General features: G+C 31.1%; 1 protein-coding gene and 1 long non-coding RNA gene across 2 annotated transcripts; both read left to right on the forward strand.

Moving 5' to 3' along the window:
* Positions 1 to 11,906: 11,906 nt before the first annotated feature.
* Positions 11,907 to 12,884, forward strand: LOC123884320. Its single transcript, XM_045933399.1, has one exon. The coding sequence runs from the start codon at positions 11,907 to 11,909 to the stop codon at positions 12,882 to 12,884; it is 978 nt and encodes a 325-aa protein (XP_045789355.1).
* Positions 12,885 to 17,885: 5,001 nt separating this feature from the next.
* Positions 17,886 to 18,888, forward strand: LOC123884455. Its single transcript, XR_006800780.1, has 2 exons — positions 17,886 to 18,392; positions 18,527 to 18,888. It is a non-coding gene; the product is annotated as an uncharacterized LOC123884455 (long non-coding RNA).
* The last annotated feature ends 1,789 nt before the right edge of the window (positions 18,889 to 20,677 follow it).

Consider the following 20,677-nt stretch of genomic DNA (forward strand, 5'->3'; position numbering starts at 1 on the left):
TTAGTGAAATCCTAACCCAAAAAAAAAAAAAAACTATTAGTGAAATTAGTTCAAAATATTAATTTTTTTTTTAACATCAAAAGTATAATATATATTGAATGGACAAATAAGTACAAAAAATCTTACACCCACAATTTAGGATTAAGTATAAGGTAAGTTGAAGTCGAAAAGCCTTAGATGACTCTTTCGAGAAGGACTTCCCGAATTCGGAAGTAGTAGTCCCTCTATTCTAGTTGTTCCAAAAATTACAAGAAACCACCCGACCATCTCCAGAAGGGGTACTAGACCCAAGTCACATAAGGAGAAACAAAAAAGAAAAATCCAAAAGTGAACTTAGGCTCTGTTTGGTAACACAAATAAGTTAGCTTATAGCTTATAAGCTTGTTTCAAAAAATTAGAGGTGTTTGGTAACAAGCTTTTTGTACTAGCTTATAGCTTTTTTTCAGATGCTATTTCAAGTAGCATTTGAGCTTATAGCTTATAGCTTTTTACACTTTATTTCATTTTTACCCTTTAATTTAATAACTACCCACTATCAATTATGTAATTTTATATTTAATAACCACTTTAAAAGCTAATTTTACCAAACACTTTAATTTCAATAAGCTAGCTTTTCAGCTATCAACTAGCTTATCAGCTATCAGCTAGCTTATAGCTTATTTTTACCAAACAGACCCTTAAAATAACTATCGGGCCTATCTAAATATACAATCTATTGGATTAATGTTCCATTCATAATAGATAAAATTAAAGTCCCCCCCCCCCCCCCCCCGTGTGTCACACCAAACAAAACATTCCCAAGAGATTCGGGTGTACCGATGAACTAAAACTAAACAACTTGAAAATTTTATACCACAATCCACAAGCAAAAGGGCACGTTCTGAATAAATGGCCCTCTGATTCCATCGTTGATGGGCACAACATACAATCCGTTTGACCCTCAGAGAAGACTCCCCGTTTGAAGAGTTTTCCTTTTTTGGTAATCGTCCAAGAAGAAAATTGACAAGTAAAAATTATTACTTTTGAAGTTGCATAGCATTTCCAAAATATTAAAATGTTGTTAACTGTAATGTTATTTATTTATTTTTTGACAGAGCTCTAATTTTGTTAATGTATATATAATTAGACTTAGCCTCGTTTCTAACATTTTATGAACCTTAGGCCAAACGGACCTTAGGCCAAACATGAGAAAAAGACTTATTTAAACATAATATTTTTTTTTCGTTTTAAACATAACTTTTGATATCTTTTTTCAAAAACGAACTAATTGATTCACACGGCTAATGATCCAATTATATTTATTACTACTACTAATAATTAAATTGGGATGTTAGATTTTATAAACACAAATTGCCAAAGACTACTAGGAGAAGACCAACATATTTTCCACAATAGAAATACATAAATATATCTAATAATTCATATCATGGGAGTTTCCAAGAAACTCAGAAAATGTAGTAAACTACAATTGGTAATTCAGAAACTCAGCTATAAATAGAGCTGAATCTCACACCAATTTAAACATCCAACAATTCATTCATAGCTATAAATAGAGCTGAATCTCAAACACATCCATAAACATATATCTAATAATTCATTCATATCATGGCACTTTTCAAAAAATTTATCATAGTATTTGGAATTGTCTTTACTCTTCTCCTCTACATTTCATCAAATCCAGCGTTAGCTTCACGTCAATTGTATCAATTGTCTGGTATGTCAGATCTCTCTCTCTCTCTCTCTCTCTCTATATATATATATATATATATATATATATATATATATATATATATATATATATATATGTCGGAGTATTACTTTATTAATCTGGATTCGCTTTAATTTATTTATTGCAGAGGAAGAAAATGGTTGCAATACTGCTAGTCAAACTGAAATTGAGGGATGTTCCGAGTCGAGTCAATCGACTGTCGAGACAACGGAGGGTTTGAAGGATCCGCCGAGCGAGGCTACCCCTTGCAAAGGAGGATGTTAATTCCCCCCAAACTTACGCTGGAATAATGGTTCACTAAAACGAATCGAAGATTTTGTTAACTTGATATGCATTCTGCTTGAAATATGAAGAAGAATGAAGCTTCTATCTATATATGTTACTAGTTTATTATTAAGATGTAATAATAATAATAAGGCATGCAATTAATGTAACATGCTAGCTTTCTGTTTGTTTATGCTATGTGAGCTATATATATGATCACTTATATTGATATGGAGGGAGTGTATATATATATATATATATATATATATATATATATATATATGGGGTTTTCTAACTTAGACCCTAGTTAGGTCTAAGTTAGCAAGGTGCACCTTTTCAATTGGACCAAAATACCATTCTTTTAATTTTTGAAAGAATAGAGCAACAGGGCATTTCTGTAATTTTACATAAAAAAAAATAATGACACGCGCCCCCACCTTCTTAAAAATTAATAGACGTGGATCCAGTGTCGCGCGCGTACGGAAGGACCATGGTTACAGACCGTTGATTTCCATCAGACAGCCAAGATGTGATCTCATTAAGGCTGTCTGATTGATCAGACAGCCCAGATCATCCTACCATCCTGTCTGCGCCACACTAGATTATAAGCTGGAGAGAGAAAATTTTACTTTTGAAAAAGGCAGCCACGTGTCAGCATATGACTGGGTCTGCCTGATTTTTTCCATTTTATGCTTTAAACTCGATTATTTCGTCGTAAATTAATTTTTTATTTTTTAATTTTTATACCAAAATTCATAATTTTTTTTTTCTCTACAAATAGAGACTTGGTTTGTTTGATTTGGACACCGAAAAAAAAAACGCAATTTTTCACTACTTTAAACTCGATTATTTCGTCGTAAATTAATTTTTTTTTTTTTTTTTTTATACCAAAATTCATAATTTTTTTTTTCCTACAAATAGAGATTTGGTTCGTTCGATTTGGACACCGAAAAAAAAAACGCAATTTTTCACTACCTTAATCTCATTTTATTGTTTACTAAATACGTTACGTGTGTGTTCTAAACTCAACCAACCCACTGAAACCATTATACCAGGAAAATAGTAGATAATATTCTGGAACTTTTGGTATATTTTATGAAATTTTTGGAGACCTGAAACTATTTTTAGTTAATTAAATGAGATAAAACGATAATTAAAAACTAATGTTTGCTTCTGAAACCATTTATCTGGTACAATGGTTTCAGAGAGTTGTAATCTGAAACCATTTTGCTGGTAGAATGGTTTCAGTAAGTTGATTATTAGTTATTTGCTTCTGAAACCATTTAGCTTGTAGAATGGTTGCACATAGTTGTATTCTGAAACCATTTTACTGGTAGAATGGTTTCAGTGAGTAATTTATTAATTGTGTTTGCTTCTGAAACCATTTATCTGGTACAATGGTTTCAGAGAGTTGTAATCTGAAACCATTTTGCTGGTAGAATGGTTTCAGTAAGTAGATTATTAGTTATTTGCTTCTGAAACCATTTACCTTGTAGAATGGTTGCACATAGTTGTATTCTGAAACCATTTTACTGGTAGAATGGTTTCAGTGAGTAATTATTTAATTGTGTTTGCTTCTGAAACCATTTATCTGGTAGAATGGTTTCAGAGAGTTGTAAACTGAAACCATTTTGCTGGTAAAATGGTTTCAGTAAGTTGATTATTAGTTATTTGATGAGATTAAGGTAGTGAAAAATTGAGTTTTTTGTTTCTGTGTCCAAATCAAACGAACCAAGTCTCTATTTGAAGAGAAAAAAAAATTATGAATTTTGGTATAAAAAATAAAAAATTAATTTACGACGAAATAATCGAGTTTAAAGTAGTGAAAAATTGTGTTTTTTTTTCGGTGTCCAAATCAAACAAACCAAGTCTCTATTTGTAGAGAAAAAAAAATTATGAATTTTGGTATAAAAATTAAAAAATAAAAAATTAATTTACGACGAAATAATCGAGTTTAAAGTATAAAATGGAAAAAAATAGGCGAGCCACCAGGAAGTGACACGTGTCCCATGCAATGCAAAAAAATTTCTCACTCCCCCCGCGCGTGTGTTGCACGCGCCTGTTTTTTGTGGCTTACAGCTTGCCACGTGTCCAGGGGGTGGGAAAAGAAATGGGGGTGCGTGTGAAATAGAGGAAAATTACAGAAGTGCCCCTTTTGCTTTATTGTTTCAAAAATTAAAAAAATGGATATTTTTGTCCAACTCAAAAGGTGCACCTTGCTAATTTAGACCCAACTGGGTCTAAATTAGCAGCCCCCTATATATATATATATATATATATATATATATATGTATATGCAGTCTCTCCTATCAAGAGAGCACATAAATCATTTTTCTTAACTTCAACATCAATTAATATTTGTCTGCATTATCTCTCAACCAGTATTAGATATTTATTTAATTGTCAGCAAATTAATTCAAGCATCGTCTATCAACAATGAATTGATACAAATTGTAAGAAATTTGAACCATTTATGTAATCTATTTAAGGTTCAAACTCCAACTCTTGCACATGGAGAAAATTTAGACGGAAGAGGTAAAATCACATTTTGTATTGAAGAAGTTCTACGATGAAGATTAATCATCATTAAATCATAGTAAAAATTTTGTATCTATAACGTGGTAATAAAAGCCAAACATCATAAAAAAAATATTTTTATTTGTTGCAATATTTTTTAGCCTCCACCAACAAAAAAATCTGGATCCACCTCTTCATCGTGGCACGATTGTAGTCCATCGTGGCACGATGTGGCTTAAGAATTAGCTCCTGGCTTCAAAATAAAAGTTGTAGCTCTTCATTTTAGCTTTTCAACGCATATTCGCATGCCTTAATCCGATAATTGTAGCTCAAGTTATGACCTGTAGAGTGAGAAGAGGTCAAACTCTAGATTATTCATAAAATAAGTAATGAAAATAAAATAGAAGGAAAATTAAACTAAACTTAAAAAACACATTTAAAACACTAAAGATAACGAGAGAAATCATATAATTGTCGTAGCATAAGATAAAAGAAAATACATTAAAATTATACTGATCAACGTGTTATTGTGTCCTTTATTTTCTATTTCATTTATATATACTTGTTGTTTGTAATTATAATAATAAGCATTTAATTGATATGCACCGATAGTGTAAAATAATTTTACACTTTCAACCAATACCAACCTTATTTTCTGTCACATCACCCCACTTTCTTGATATGATATGGCAAAATGATGGTCGTTTATTGAACGATCGTGTAAAACAATTTTACATCGTCGGTGCATATCAATTAAACTCTAATAATCTATACCATAATATAAGACATTTATAAGACACAATTTTTTTAGTAGCAACAAAAATGTTTTATTAACAAACTCACCATAATACCAACAATACCCTTGATTTTTTTAGTAGCAACAAAAATGTTTTATTAACAAACTCACCATAATATAAGACACAATTTTTTTTAGCAGTAAATTTTTTTTATTAACAAACTCAATATAATATAAGACATTTTTTTTGGACATAAGTTTGACACAGACAGGCGCGGAACTGGACCGCTAGTAATTATAAATGTTGTGTATAATAATATATCTCTCGCCAAATATGATATTGGTCCAAGTTGGCCTATATGGTCCAAGTTGGCTTTGGCTTTCAAACAAATTGAAAAGGGTGTGGAAAATGGAACTCAATGCACTCATTATTTTAAAAAGGCAAAACAAATTTTATATATATATATATATATTAAGTAAAGAATCATAAGCATGAATGACTTATAACCTTACTTGAACAAGATTTCTTCTATAGGGTCGTAATATTGTGTCCGGTGGGTGGATTATGATGTGTGAACCAAAGTGCGATTAACAGTGTTGTAGTGAGATCCTATGGGGGGTCATCATAAGTGGCTATAAATGATTGTTCTCGGCTAGCTCTGCCCAATTGAATTAACTTAACAGGTTTCAATAAGCATGAATGACTTACCATAAACTAGTTTAATTTGTTATTTAACTAGTGTGGGTTCCCCGTGCGATGCACGGTGCTGTGAGTAAATTAATTTTTTTTTTTTTTTTGGTACATAATTTTTTATTTTTTTAGTTATCATAGTATCAATACCAATTGATGATGATTAATCTCGCCGGAGAGAACACAAACGGACCATAACAATTAAGTTCATTAAATAATTTCACAAATATTATATGAGCTGACAGTGTAGTATTATTTTACACGCTTATCTAATAACAACTACATATCCCGCTTAAGATCATCTACAACTATAGTACCAATTAGATACTTATTATGTACTACCATTAGAGCAATACACATTTGAGTACCTATTATGTACTCAGTCTAAAATAAGCATCATCTCTCTCATTTGGGATCCACCTTACTTTTCATTGATGAGATCCATTTAAAACTTTTTAAGAGATGCCGGACTCGAGGAATTATTTATTTATTAGGTACTATTATTAAAAATTAATAAATAAGTAACGTGTACACGTGGGACCTAGTTAAGTACTCAAACTTGATGAGCTCCATTGTGGATGCTATAAGAGTCTTAAAAATATGATAAATGATTCCTATTAAACATCAATGCATACTCATATGACACATGTCTGATAGCTTTGACCGGTGTCCAAAAAAAGTCAATTTTACTTTTACTTTAACACTCCTTTAATCTGTGTCCGACACCTGTAAGACACTCATATTACACGTTATTTATTACTACTACTAATAATTAAATTGGGATGTTAGATTTTATGAACACAAATTGCCAAAGACTACTAGGAGAAGACCAACATATTTTCCACAATAGAAATACATAAATATATCTAATAATTCATATCATGGGAGTTTCCAAGAAACTCAGAAAATGTAGTAAACTACAATTGGTAATTCAGAAACTCAGCTATAAATAGAGCTGAATCTCACACCAATTTAAACATCCAACAATTCATTCATAGCTATAAATAGAGCTGAATCTCAAACACATAAACATATATCTAATAATTCATTCATATCATGGCACTTTTCAAAAAATTTATCATAGTATTTGGAATTGTCTTTACTCTTCTCCTCTACATATCATCAAATCCAGCGTTAGCTTCACGTCAATTGTATCAATTGTCTGGTATGTCAGATCTCTCTCTCTCTCTCTCTCTCTCTCTCTCTCTATATATATATATATGTCGGAGTATTACTTTATTAATCTGGATTCGCTTTAATTTATTTATTGCAGAGGAAGAAAATGGTTGCAATACTGAGGATACTGCTAGTCAAACTGAAATTGAGGGATGTTCCGAGTCGAGTCAATCGACTGTCGAGACAACGGAGGGTTTGAAGGATCCGCCGAGCGAGGCTACCCCTTGCAAAGGAGGATGTTAATTCCCCCCAAACTTACGCTGGAATAATGGTTCACTAAAACGAATCGAAGATTTTGTTAACTTGATATGCATTCTGCTTGAAATATGAAGAAGAATGAAGCTTCTATCTATATATGTTACTAGTTTATTATTAAGATGTAATAATAATAATAAGGCATGCAATTAATGTAACATGCTAGCTTTCTGTTTGTTTATGCTATGTGAGCTATATATATGATCACTTATATTGATATGGAGGGAGTGTATATATATATATATATATATATATATATATATATATATATATATATATATATATATATATCATCATTATGTGTTTTATGCCTCTCATTTATTATAAAATATTGGCTTAAAAATGTGGTACACGCACCTATGCAAGGTAGATTACGGATCTGGATTTGCTACAGCCCAAGAAGTACGCGGTTTCACGTAGTTTTTAATCTCGTCCATTAAATTTAGATCTGACGGCTTAGATTAAAAACTGAGTTTTTCTAATCAAATCAATCTCAATCATCAAAATCAAATCAGACGTTTAAAATGAAAACAACGTGCTACTATGTGATGATTTTACAGCACGAAATCCAATTTCGTAGATTACCACCATCATTTTCTGACAACCAAGATGATGACAAAACTTTCTGTTAACTACAAAATGAAATGTATGCAAACTGATCATGTGAATGAGGTCGACATCCAAACCGACATTATGATTTGGAATTACATGCAATTTTTAAGAGGCAATTGTCAAAATGTTTTAGATAGTGATAAGTGAGGACAAGTTACATTTTGATCCACAATAGTGACAACGTAGCATTTAGGTGCCCGATATATAGCGACACAATATAGTACTTTGGTCCTCAATAATGACATAATTCTTACACTTTCCGAAAGTGACTTTAGTTAGTTACGAATTATTTTTTTTTTTATAATTTATATGCGGAACCAAAAATGTTAGTACACGTTTTATTATACTTTTCCATCTCAATATATCAGAACTCATTCACAAATACATAAAAATTGGATGCACATTGATTCTGAAACGGTGGTGCGCGTCCTCAAGAAAGGAAACTCATCAAGTTCCTTAGGATGTTCCTTGCTGAAGCAAATATGGCAATTTCTATAGAGATGGATTGGCTAGTTGAAATTAACCACATTTATCGGAAAGCTAATATGTGTGCGGATGCTTTGACTAATATTGGATGCACGTTAGATTTCAACGTTGTATTTTATGATAGTGTTCCATCTCAACTTAGGGACATTTATCAATTTGATCTTCTGAGGAACTGATAACTCCGTTATTACACACTAAAAGTGACATATTCAAGGGAGTTTAGAGGACCTTTTGATGAGATTTTAAGCTTAGAATAAGTGAATTCATGGATTTGAAGAGTTGGTTTATGTGGAAGAAATAAGGAAAAACTGTCAAAAAGTGTTGCGGAAAGTCTAAAAAGCTGTAAAAAATTGTTGCTGAAAGGGCTGCGCCCAGGCGCAGGAGGGCTGCACCCAGACGCAATTCTGCATCAATTTTTCACATTTTCTTCCTGTTTGTTGCGTCTAGGCGCAGGATGGTTGTGCCTAGGCGCAATGCTGACATTGTTGACCCATTTTTGCACTATTTAAAGAGGAAAACACTCATTGGGAAGGGGTTACGCATTTTGGGATCAAAATTGAAGATTTGAGCTCAATTGGAGTGGATTCAAGCAAGGAATAAAGGGTGGAAACACTTCAAAACCTCTTGTCATGAAGATTTCATCTCTTCTTCTCCATGTAATTTCTTCCTTTAATATGAGTTTCTAGATTCTTAGATTGGATCTTTAGGTGAATTTCATTGTATGTGTTTGAACCATGTGAACTTGATTCTATATGATTGGATTATGATCTAGTTTTAATCTTTTATTCTTTGCACTTAATGCTTCATACAATTTGATGAAATTGTGTGATGAACTCAATAGTTGATTTGTCATGAAAATGGAAATTAGCTATAGACCTAAGAATGATTGAACAATTGATAATCACTTTAGAGATTTAGGTTTATTGATTGTGATTTAGGAATCAATGCTTGTGAAAACCTCACTTAAACACAAATTCACTCAAGAGATTGGGGAGTTGTGATTAAGTGACAGGATTATTATCCAAGAGATTGGGAATAATCATTTTATTGATTCAATCTTGAAACTAGTTAAGTAATTCATGAGTATATAATATGATTCAACAAACAAATTACTATGAGATGAACCGAAAAGATCCAATCGCCCGCCAACCGTTCGATAAAAGTCCAATATTCGTTTTCAACAAATTCTTATGAACAAATCTCCCCAATTATTCTTTTATTTTCTTTTATGCATTGGTTTAATTGTTTTGGCTCAAAGTTAAACAACAATCCTCGTGAACACGATATCTTAATTACTACTTGACGATAATTATATACTTGCAATTTATCTATCAGGAACACTACCCCCTATATTAATGTCCTTGTAATTTTTCTTCTTTGGGCTATATGCCCACTTCAATAAAAAAAAAAAGCATAAAAATTAAGAAAAATTGCTTTTGCATTAAATTTATCAATAATATATTTTCTCTTTTTAAAATTACACTTCAACTATTAAGAGAGAGAAATAGTGATTTTTTACTTTTCTTCTTATAATTAGGGGTATTTTTGTGAAAAATTAATTAAATTACCTTAAACTTTGAAAATGTCTTATAAAATGAGACAACAAATTGTGCTAAAAAGATCACTATTTCTTCCCAAAATCACCATCGTCCCTAATTTCTTCCCAATTTTCATTCCCAAATCGCCAAATCCCTAAAAATCCCAAAGCGCCATCGTCCCAATTTCTTCAATCATTCTCCAAACCCTAGACGGCGACCCCTTTATCATTCTCCAAATTTGCTTCAATCTGCGGTGACAAGCTTCAATCTGCGGTAACAATCCCTTTTTCTCTCTATTCTTCATTTTATTATAACCTAAATTCAATTCATATTTTAAATTTTTATCTTCAATTTGGTTTATTAGGTTACCAGTGGAGTTGGGTTGCTTCTGCTCGATTTGTTTGGATAGAAAGAGTTGGGTTGGTGTTTATTAGTTCCTCAAGGTGCGTTTTTTCACACTTTTTGTCTTTTATTTTCACTGAAATACGAGAGACCTGTGGCCCTTTGTGTGTTGTTCTGCTTCTTCTGCTGTGCCATGCGTTTTTTGGTGTGTTTGAGGATAATCCTCTTGTTGGGAGGAATGGGTATTGATTTTGCTTATTGGTTAAAGAGTGTTGTTACAAGTAAGGCATTTTAGGAGGTTGAGTTTGAATTAATGGTTTGTGCTACTCTTAATCAATCAATAATCTTTCAAAGGTTAAATAATATACCTCACATTACTACAATTTTAGATTCATTTGTAGTTGAAATAATGTACTTCAGTATCTTGACTATATGTCTGATTAGTGATTTCCTTTGGGTCTGCACTGAATGTGATTATGTAATGTAAAGAACTAACAAGTAAGCGACCAACTATCAATAATTCTTTTCATGTTCCATTAGATTCTTCAATAATGTTTCTTATAAGTTGTATTTCTTATGAAATAATACGGTGTCATGCTCTGAACAATGATTGTTACAAAGAAGTAGTGAACATCATGCTTTTCAATTTTGTGACTAGTTTATAATAAGTGGTGGTACGAGTTCATGCAGAGAGTGTCAAAATAATTTTATAGGTGCATCTAATTAAGGGTTTTTTTTTTTTTTTTTCAATTTGAGTGAAATAATTAAAGAACAATGATATTGATAGAATATTTTTATTGAGAGAATATTTTTATAGGAATTATCAAATGTATCATTTTCAGTGAGCTCACATTTTCAGTGATGGAGGTTTTTTATCTTGTAGCCATTTTTTTATGATGATTATATTGTTTTATCTGGTGCTATTTGTTTGATTGATGAGCTTTTTCTTGAGTGTCATAAATTTTGACATGTATTGATCACCATACCCTGCATTTTTCTAACATAAAGTGTAACCAAATTAAAACTGCCTATCACAATGGTCATTGACATGTGAGTCTGCATTAAGAAAGCTCGGGATTTGCCTTAAGCGCTAACTGTTTGTCACAATGGAAACTTTTGCTTAGGAAATGCAAGAAATTTTGTTCATAATATAAGAAATCTAGGAATATTATCAGATTTTCAGAACTGTTTGCAGCCTTAGTTTGAGAATGGAAATGCCATAACTTCACAAACATTATTGTCAATTCAAAACTCCCGGATTTTGAGTTATTTGTCTGTTCATCATTCCACTATACTAGTAGTATACTATGCTGCAGCTAGTGTTTATGCAGATTATCATATTGTGTGCAATCACGGTCTCATCTACAGGTACCAATTCTATTTCAAAACATAGAAGCTATAAACTTAGATGCAATGCAAATTACTATGTAAAAATTCTGCTATATGCAAATTCTGTTATAGGCTATGAATTTTTATTAAAATAGGGCGAGAGAATGTTTCGCAATAGTAACAACCTAGTCATTCCTTTAACTTAGAATGCATTAATTTCGAAACGTAGGTATGGACCGTAGTTGGATGAGAGCTAATCGATTAAGTACTGAGTACAGACATGGAGTGATGGAATTTCTACAGTTTGTTGAAAGTAATGCTAAACTAGAACGTCCTCCTCCTGAATTTCCTCCACTTTTTCTATGTCCGTGTATTTTTTGTGCAAATAAAGAACGAAAACGTACTAAGAAAGAAATCATGAATCATCTAATTTGTGACGGGATTTGTCAAAATTATACACAATGGATATGGCACGGTGAAGTAGTAGCAACGCCAAGTGTGTCCCAAAGAGAAAGTGGTAGTGTGGATATCGATGATCGACTGGAAGACATGATGCGTGATATTGGAGAAGATTCGTTTAAGAGGGCGCATGTGTATGAAACTTTATGCAGTGACAAGGATGACCCATTGTATCCGGGATGCACAAATTTTACCCGTTTGTCTGCGGTGTTAAAATTGTTTAATCTGAAAGCAAAAAATGGGTGGACCGACAAAAGTTTCACTGAATTGCTTGAATTGTTGATACAAATGCTTCCAGAAGGTAATGTAATGCCAAATCGTTATTACAAGGCGAAGAAAGTATTGTGTCCAATGGGTTTGGAGTATGAAAAGATACATGCACGCCCTAATGATTGCATATTATACAGAAAAGAGTTTGTAAACTATAATCATTGTCCAGCATGTAAGGCGTCTCGCTACAAAAAGAAAGATGGTGATTCTAGTGATGATGAGGTGACCAAAACGGGTCCTCCCGCGAAAGTGGTATGGTACCTACCAATAATTACAAGGTTCAAGAGATTGTTTGCTAATGCAAATGACGCAAAGAATCTTAGATGGCATGCAGAAGAGAGAAAATGTGATGGTCAAATTCGCCATGTAGCTGATTCTTTGCAATGGAAGAAAATCGACTCTTTGTTTCCAAATTTTGGCAAAGAGTCGAGAAACCTTAGTCTTGGACTTGCTACCAGTAATTTTGTTGTGCGTTATTAGCTACCAGTGACTTGAAATTATGTTGTATAATTTCTGCGCCGGAAAAGTGTAGACGATATAATTAATGCACAGGAAGCTACAAAAAAACGAGAAAAAAAAAATAAAACTAACATACCACTACTGGTATTTATAATAAACAGACGTGAAAACTAAGCATACCACTACGGGTAAAGGTAATGACCCGTAGTGGAATCCCCATTTCTTTAAAAAAAACTGGAAACCATACATACCACTACAGATATGTGTAAATACCCTTAGTGGAATCCCCATGATATATATTAAAAAAATTTGAAACCATACATACCACTACTGGTATTCATTATAACCGACGTGAAATCTCATACATACCACTACGGATAACTAGAAAAACCGACGTGGAAAGTCCATAATTTTAAATAATAATTAAAGAAGAAATTAGGATACCACGACGGGTATTAAAAGACCCGACGTGAAAAATCTGGACTTACAACGACGCCAACATTCACTACGGCCACGGCCAGTAGTGGAAAGTCCGTTTGCCCAGTAGTGGAATCTCCTTTCTGCACTAGTGATGCTTACTAAATTATGTAAGCTCCTAAATTAAATGGACTTTTGCTATCTAATGGTTGTTACCTAATAGTAATAGCATCCACACTTAATAATTGGTTACTTAAATTATATTTAATTTATAGGAGAATATTAAAATGTATTATAAGTTAGGGCACATGCACATCAGCACATGTTAAAATTAAAAAAATAAATGTAGAAATTATTTCTTGAAACTTGTGCATTTTTTATTTTTAAGCATTAAATTTCTTACAATATTAAATGCATAATTTCTATACTAGCTAATGACACATGTTAACATGACTTTTTTTTATACTATTATTTTACATTTTCTAACTCTTTTTTCTAAATATCAATACCATCCATTTGAAAATCTAAATTGGGTTCATGTGAGTTAAAAATAAAAAAACAAACAAACATAATAATAGTGCAAATTGAAGGATTGGATAATAGTGCTTTATTATATTATATATATTTTTAAATTAATTAGTAAAGAATCATAAGCATGAATGACTTACAATCTTATACTTAAACAAGATTTATTCTATATGATCGTACTATTGTGTTCTTGATTTTTAAGGAAACATAAATATAAATCTAGAGCTGGGTATGCGGGCTAGCTTGCCCCGTTTAACCCGCCCCGCATAAACCCGCATATTAAACGGGGCGAACAAGCCCGTCGGCAAATATAAACGAGTTATAATATTAAGTCCGAGTCCGGTCCGTATAAGCCTGCGGGTTAAACGTCCGCGGACTATTACCAAAACAAATAAAAAATCACTTTTTTTAAAAAAATAAACTAAATTAGTAAAATATTGATATAATGAAAGCTTAAAAAAATATATTATTAATAATTTTATGTTATAACTTATAAATTGTAACTAACAAATAAAAATAAATAAAGTTTGTGATATCATTGAATTTATCTATCTTCTCTTTGTAAGTAATGCAACTAAAATCAAACTCAATTGATTCTTATCGTCATTTTTGTACTGTCTATTTTAGTGAGAAAAACTTTTTACATGTACCCAAAAAAGCATAAAAAGATTAACAGATTCAACTTAACTAAATCACATCAAGATAACCAAATTATTCAAAACATAATAGCGGAAAATACCCTTTAGAAAAATAACTACCCATTTGGACATGTATCTTTTAAATACTAGCAAATGTATATACATCTAAGACAAAGTAAAAGATAGTGAAAAAGAACAAAAGATTATAAGTAGAAGAACATGTTTGAATCCTGATGTTTTGTGTTGTTGTCTACGTGATTAAAATTGAAGTGTGTTGTTGTTTTTTATAATTAGGGTTTAGACTAAGTCTTTTATTTTTTTTTGTGGTTAAGAAAGTTGAATTTGGAGATGGACCAAGTTATTTATATCTGATAAATTTTGTAATTAATTATATAAAAAAAAGAAGGCGGGCCACGGGCTAACCCGCGAACCCGCAGATTTAACCCGCATAACCCGCGGTTTTAACGGTCCAACTCATACGGGCCAAAAAAATTTGGTCTTAAGTCCGTGCGGGCTGCAGGTTAAACGGGTCGGCCCGCGGACCTTGGTCCGTATACCCGGCTCTATATAAATCTAGTGGATGGATTATGATGTGTGATCAATGGTGCTGTGGTGAGACCCTATGGGGTGTCATCACCGGATATAAATGATCGTTCTTAGCTAGCCCTGCCCAGTTGGACTAACTTAATAGATTTCAATAAGCATGAATGACTTACCATAAACTAGTTTAATTTGTTATTTATTGGATTTGCAGTTGTGTACCCTTTTTCTCGCCATTTGTATGCCTTATACTTATGGTTGAATTTATAATATAATATTTGCTGATTCAAAAAAAAATTGTTATTTATTGGGATTATTAATAGAAACCTGATATATCGAATTTTATTTATACACAACATTTATGCATTTAGTAAAAATTTAGTATAAATCATATGATGTCAAAACTGACCCCGAAGCAGATTAGACAGTTCAGTGGATCGAATTTAGGTGGTGAAAAAAATTATTATAAATATTTTATTCGTATTTATATCTCTAACAACAAAGTAAGAACTCCGTAAAAGAAAACGAAGAAATTAAACTCAAGTGATTAACGAGTCTTACCTAAAGGCGATAATACTTTTAATTCTAGGGCGTCCAATAATTGTAAAATATATCAAGGGTTTGTTTAAAATAGGCAATATGACATATGTTAGAGCAACCAAAATTTACTATTTTGAACTTCTTAATTAACATGTGTACAAATTTTGCGCTATCATAGAATCAACCATATATCAAAGATGTAGAACCAACCCTATGTCTCTAAAACAAAGAAAACCAGAATCCGAAACCAAGGTAACATTACAAAATTGAAGATCCATGGAACTACAATTTAAATTACATAAAGATTAGATTAGCATCTAACATCATTAAACTCAATAATTCATCATTATGTTCTTCAACTCCAAACAACAACAATGATCTATATATTAAATTACATAATTCAATCAATCGATTCATAAGTTTATGAAAATAAATAGAGTTTTATGTTAATTCATAAGTTTTCATGAACAAAAAATGTATTTTTATAAGTTGTTTTTATCATAAACTATCTTAAAACGCTTTCTCTCCAATATTATAAAGTTCATACTTGCTAGACAAAAGATTTGGCATGATAAACTTCATATTAGCATGTATGTTTAATCTCTTTTATTTAAAATTGTATTTTTGTAATAAAATGGCAAGCCTCCTTTATTTTAATTTATGACTCTTTACATTAAATTTTTGCTCAAACTTTCTTGTGGGGAAGTGATTAGAATTTTGTATTTGTATTATTTGCTTGTGACATTTATCCTCTCACCTCACGTACTTTTGTCACAAAAGAAAAACAGGGAGTAAAGTATAAAATAATAATTTTAAATGGTAATTCATTTTTAAAGAGAATAGAAAATTCAAATAGTTATGAAGCAAAAAAAAAAAAAAAAAAATTCAAATAGTCTCTTAACGACAGCTTGCTATTTTGGCAATATACGTCAAAGCCCAAATCACCATCAAATGTTTTTTTATGCAACTTGAAGGTTTTTGGAAATAGTAGCCAACAGCTTTCCCTTTCCTACCCATAGATAATCAAATCCTTGTAATAATCACAAACTTTTTTCTTCACAATTCCACAAATTTCTATATTAGGATGACACATGTTAACATGACTTTTTTTTATACTATTATTTTACATTTTCTAACTCTTTTTTCTAAATATCAAGACCATCCATTTGAAAATCTAAATTGGGTTCATGTGAGTTAAAAATAAAAAAACAAACAAACATAATAATAGTGCAAATTGAAGGATTGGATATAGCTGTGCTACGGTGCTTTAGTTGGACACAGAGTCAAATAAAACCACCCAGTCAAGTATGGTAGTTTTTCTGACAAAAGGTTCAGAAAAGACTATATCAAGTCAAGCAAATAAGCCAAAGATATATTTAATTAGGACAATAATGAAATCATGAGGAAGTTGCCTAAGAGGACTATAACGGAGATGTTTTTAAATAACTAAAATGGAATATTTTTTCTTTAAATCACGTATGTGAAATTAAAAATATCTTTAAGAGGCTAAAGTACTAATTAACCCTTCTCAACATCTATGCACGCAACTAGAACAATTTAGATTTATAATCAATTTTTGGAATGAAATTTCGAAATCTCCAAATTGATTTACTGTAGAGATAAACATGTTTTCATTATGGTTGATTAATCAATCCAAATATAAAAATGGAGAGAATATTTCATTAAAGCATACTTGTAGGGGTTTGGGCAGTACGGCATAAGTTCTGAGTTCGAAAAAAAAAGAGAAATGATTAGATTTTTTTTTTGTTGAATTGATTAGAATTTTGTATTTGTATTATTTACTTGTGACATTAATTTATCCTCACCTCACTTACTTTTGTCACAAAAGAAGGACAAGGATTAAAGCATAACTAATAAATTTAAATGGTAGTAATTCATTTTTAAAGAGAATAGAAAATTAAAATACTCTTAACAAGACACAATTAAAAGAAAGAAAAAAAAACTTTTTAGATTCATTGAAAAAGTAATGTATCTGGTCAATAATATAGATTAGATACATTATTTTTTCAATGAATTTAAAAAGTGTTTTTTTTTTCTTATAGTTGTGCCCGGAGGGAGTATACTAATAAAGACAAATTTTGGCAATACTTCCTCCGGCCTCATATGTAAGCAAAAATAGCTTTTTTAGATTCATTGAAAAAATGATGTATTTGGTCTATATTTTAGACTAGGTATTGTTTGGCCTGACTTTTTTCCTCTTATTTAGAGCTTATGCAAACAACTTATGCAATTTTTATATATTATTATAAGTTTGTCAAAGTAGTTTATGATAAAATAGCTTATCAAATTACAATTTTCACTAGTGTGAACTTATAAAATAGCATAAAACTTAATTTATATTGCATAAGCTCAAAAAAAAGTTAAGCCAAACGGATCCTAAAATACATTCATATATGAAGCCAGAGGGAGTACGTGAAAGCCCAAATCACCGCCTTGAACGTTTTTTGGAAATAGGCAAGAGCTTTCATCCTACCCATACATAATCCTTATGATGATCACAACTCTTTTTCAAAGTCAAAGAAATACTACAATTTAATAATTTTCAATTTTTTAACAAGTCCCAAGAAATTTCCCTCACTTTTCTCAACGTTCACAACACCACCAACCAACTCCACCCAAAATCCTTATCATATGACAGTTTGGTAATTCAAAAACTCAGCTATAAATAGAGCTGAATCTCACTCCAATTCAAACATCCAACAAACACATAAACATATCTAAAAATTCATTTATATCATGGCACTTTCAAAGAATTTTATCATCGTATTTGGAATTGTCTTTACTTTTCTCCTCTACATTTCATCAAATGCAACGTTAGCTTCACGTCAATTGTATCAATTGTCTGGTATGTCTGATATCTCTCTCTATATATATATTGGAAATTGTGTTTATAGAATTGTCGGAGTATTACTTTACTAATCCGAGTTCGCTTTTATTTATATATTTTTTTGGTGAATCGCTTTTATTTATTTATTCTAGAGGAAAAAAGAAATTGCAATACTGCTACTCAAACTCAAGTTGTCGGATGTGGCAGCCCGACTAGATCGTCGCCTGTCAAGAGTTCGCCGCATTCCAAGCTTCCGCCGAGCGAGCGTACCCCTTGCAAAGGATGTCAGTAAAACGATTCGAAGCTTTCGTTAACTTGATATGGATGATGCTTGAAATGTGAAGATGAATGAAGCTTCTATCTATATATGTTACTAATTTATTAAGACGTACGTACTAATAATATGGCATGCAATGTAACATGCTAGCTTTCTGAATAATTAGTGTATCTTATTGAAAAGATTGCGATTGCATAATTTAGTATCTTATTGAAATGATTGGCCTTTTCTATTTCATTCATATATACTTGTTTTTTATAATTATAATAAGAATCGTAAATGTTGTGTATAATAATAATAATATATCTCTGGCCAAATATGATCTTGGTCCAAGATATGCTCCAAGTTGGCTTTGGCTTTCAAACAATTGAAAAGGGTGGAAAGGATTCAATGTATACTCATTATTTTGAAAATTAATGTAAAACAATGTACTCATACCTTGGTTTCGGATTCTGGTTTTCTATGTTTTAGAGACATAGGGTTGGTTCTACATCTTTGATATATGGTTGGTTCTATGATAGTGCAAATTTGTACACATGTTAATTAAGAAGTTCAAAATAGTAAATTTTGGTTGCTTTAACATATGTCATATTGCCTATTTTAGACAAACTCTTGATATATTTTACAATTATTGGACGCCCTAGAATTAAAAGTATTATCGCCTTTAAGTAAGACTCGTTAATCACTTGAGTTTAATTGCTTCGTTTTCATTTACGGAGTTCTTACCTTGTTGTTAGAGATACAAATACGAATACAATATTTATAATAATTTTTTTCACCACCTAAATTCGATCCACTGAACCGCCTAATCTGGTTCGGGGTCAGTTCTGACATCATATGATTTATACTAAATTTTTACTAAATGCATAAATGTTGTATATAAATAAAGTTCGATATAACAGGTTTCTATTAATAATCCCAATAAATAACAATTTTTTTTTAATCAACAAATATTATATTATAAATTCAACCATAAGTATAAGGCATACAAATGGTGATAGAAAACGTACACAACTGCAAATCCAATAAATAACAAATTTAACTAGTTTATGGTAAGTCATTCATGCTTATTGAAATCTGTTAAGTTAATCCAACTGGGCAGGGCTAGCTAAGAACGATCATTTATAGCCAGTGATGATCCCCCATAGGAACTCACCACAGCACCATTGATCACACATCATAATCCATCCACCAGATTTATATTCATGTTTCCTTAAAAATCAAGAGTACAATATTACGATTATATAAAATAAATCTTGTTTAAGTATAAGTTTGTAAGTCATTCATGCTTATGATTCTTTACTAATTAATTTAAAAATATATATAATATAATTAATAATGGTCACATACGGATGAATTTCATTGGTGTCATATCTGACCACATCAGCATAGGGCATATACCCTCAATTTATGTGAGGGTAGAGAAGTAGGCATCTTACAAAATTGAAGATCCATGGAACTACAATTTAAATTACATAAAGATTAGATTAGCATCTAACATCATTAAACTCAATAATTCATCATTATGTTCTTCAACTCCAAACAACAACAATGATCTATATATTAAATTACAGAACAATCAATCGATTCATAAGTTTATGAAAATAGTTTATGCAAATAAATAGAGTTTTATGTTAATTCATAAGTTTTCATGAACAAAAATTGTATTTTTATAAGTTGTTTTTATCATAAACTATCTTAAAAAACTTTCTCTCCAATATTATAAAGTTCATACTTGCTAGACAAAAGATTTGGTATGATAAACTTCATATTAGCATGTTATGTTTAATCTCTTTTATTTAAAATTGTATTTTTGTAATAAAATGGCAAGCCTCCTTTATTTTAATTTATGACTATTTATATATTATATCACGTGTAAATTTACAGTAAAATTTTTGCTCAAATTTTTTAATAATTCTGACTCCGCCACTGATTATAGAGATAAACATGTCTTCATAATGGTTGATTAATCCAAATAAAAATGGAGAATATTTTATTAAAACATTCTTGTGGGAAGTGATTAGAA

Source organism: Trifolium pratense, linkage group LG5 (genome assembly GCF_020283565.1).
Source record: "Trifolium pratense cultivar HEN17-A07 linkage group LG5, ARS_RC_1.1, whole genome shotgun sequence".
Taxonomy (NCBI): Eukaryota; Viridiplantae; Streptophyta; class Magnoliopsida; order Fabales; family Fabaceae; genus Trifolium; species Trifolium pratense.

What these genes read in the sequence shown, in the direction of transcription:
- LOC123884320 (XM_045933399.1), top strand. Translation starts at nt 11,907, where the DNA reads ATGGACCGTAGTTGGATGAGAGCTAATCGATTAAGTACTGAGTACAGA.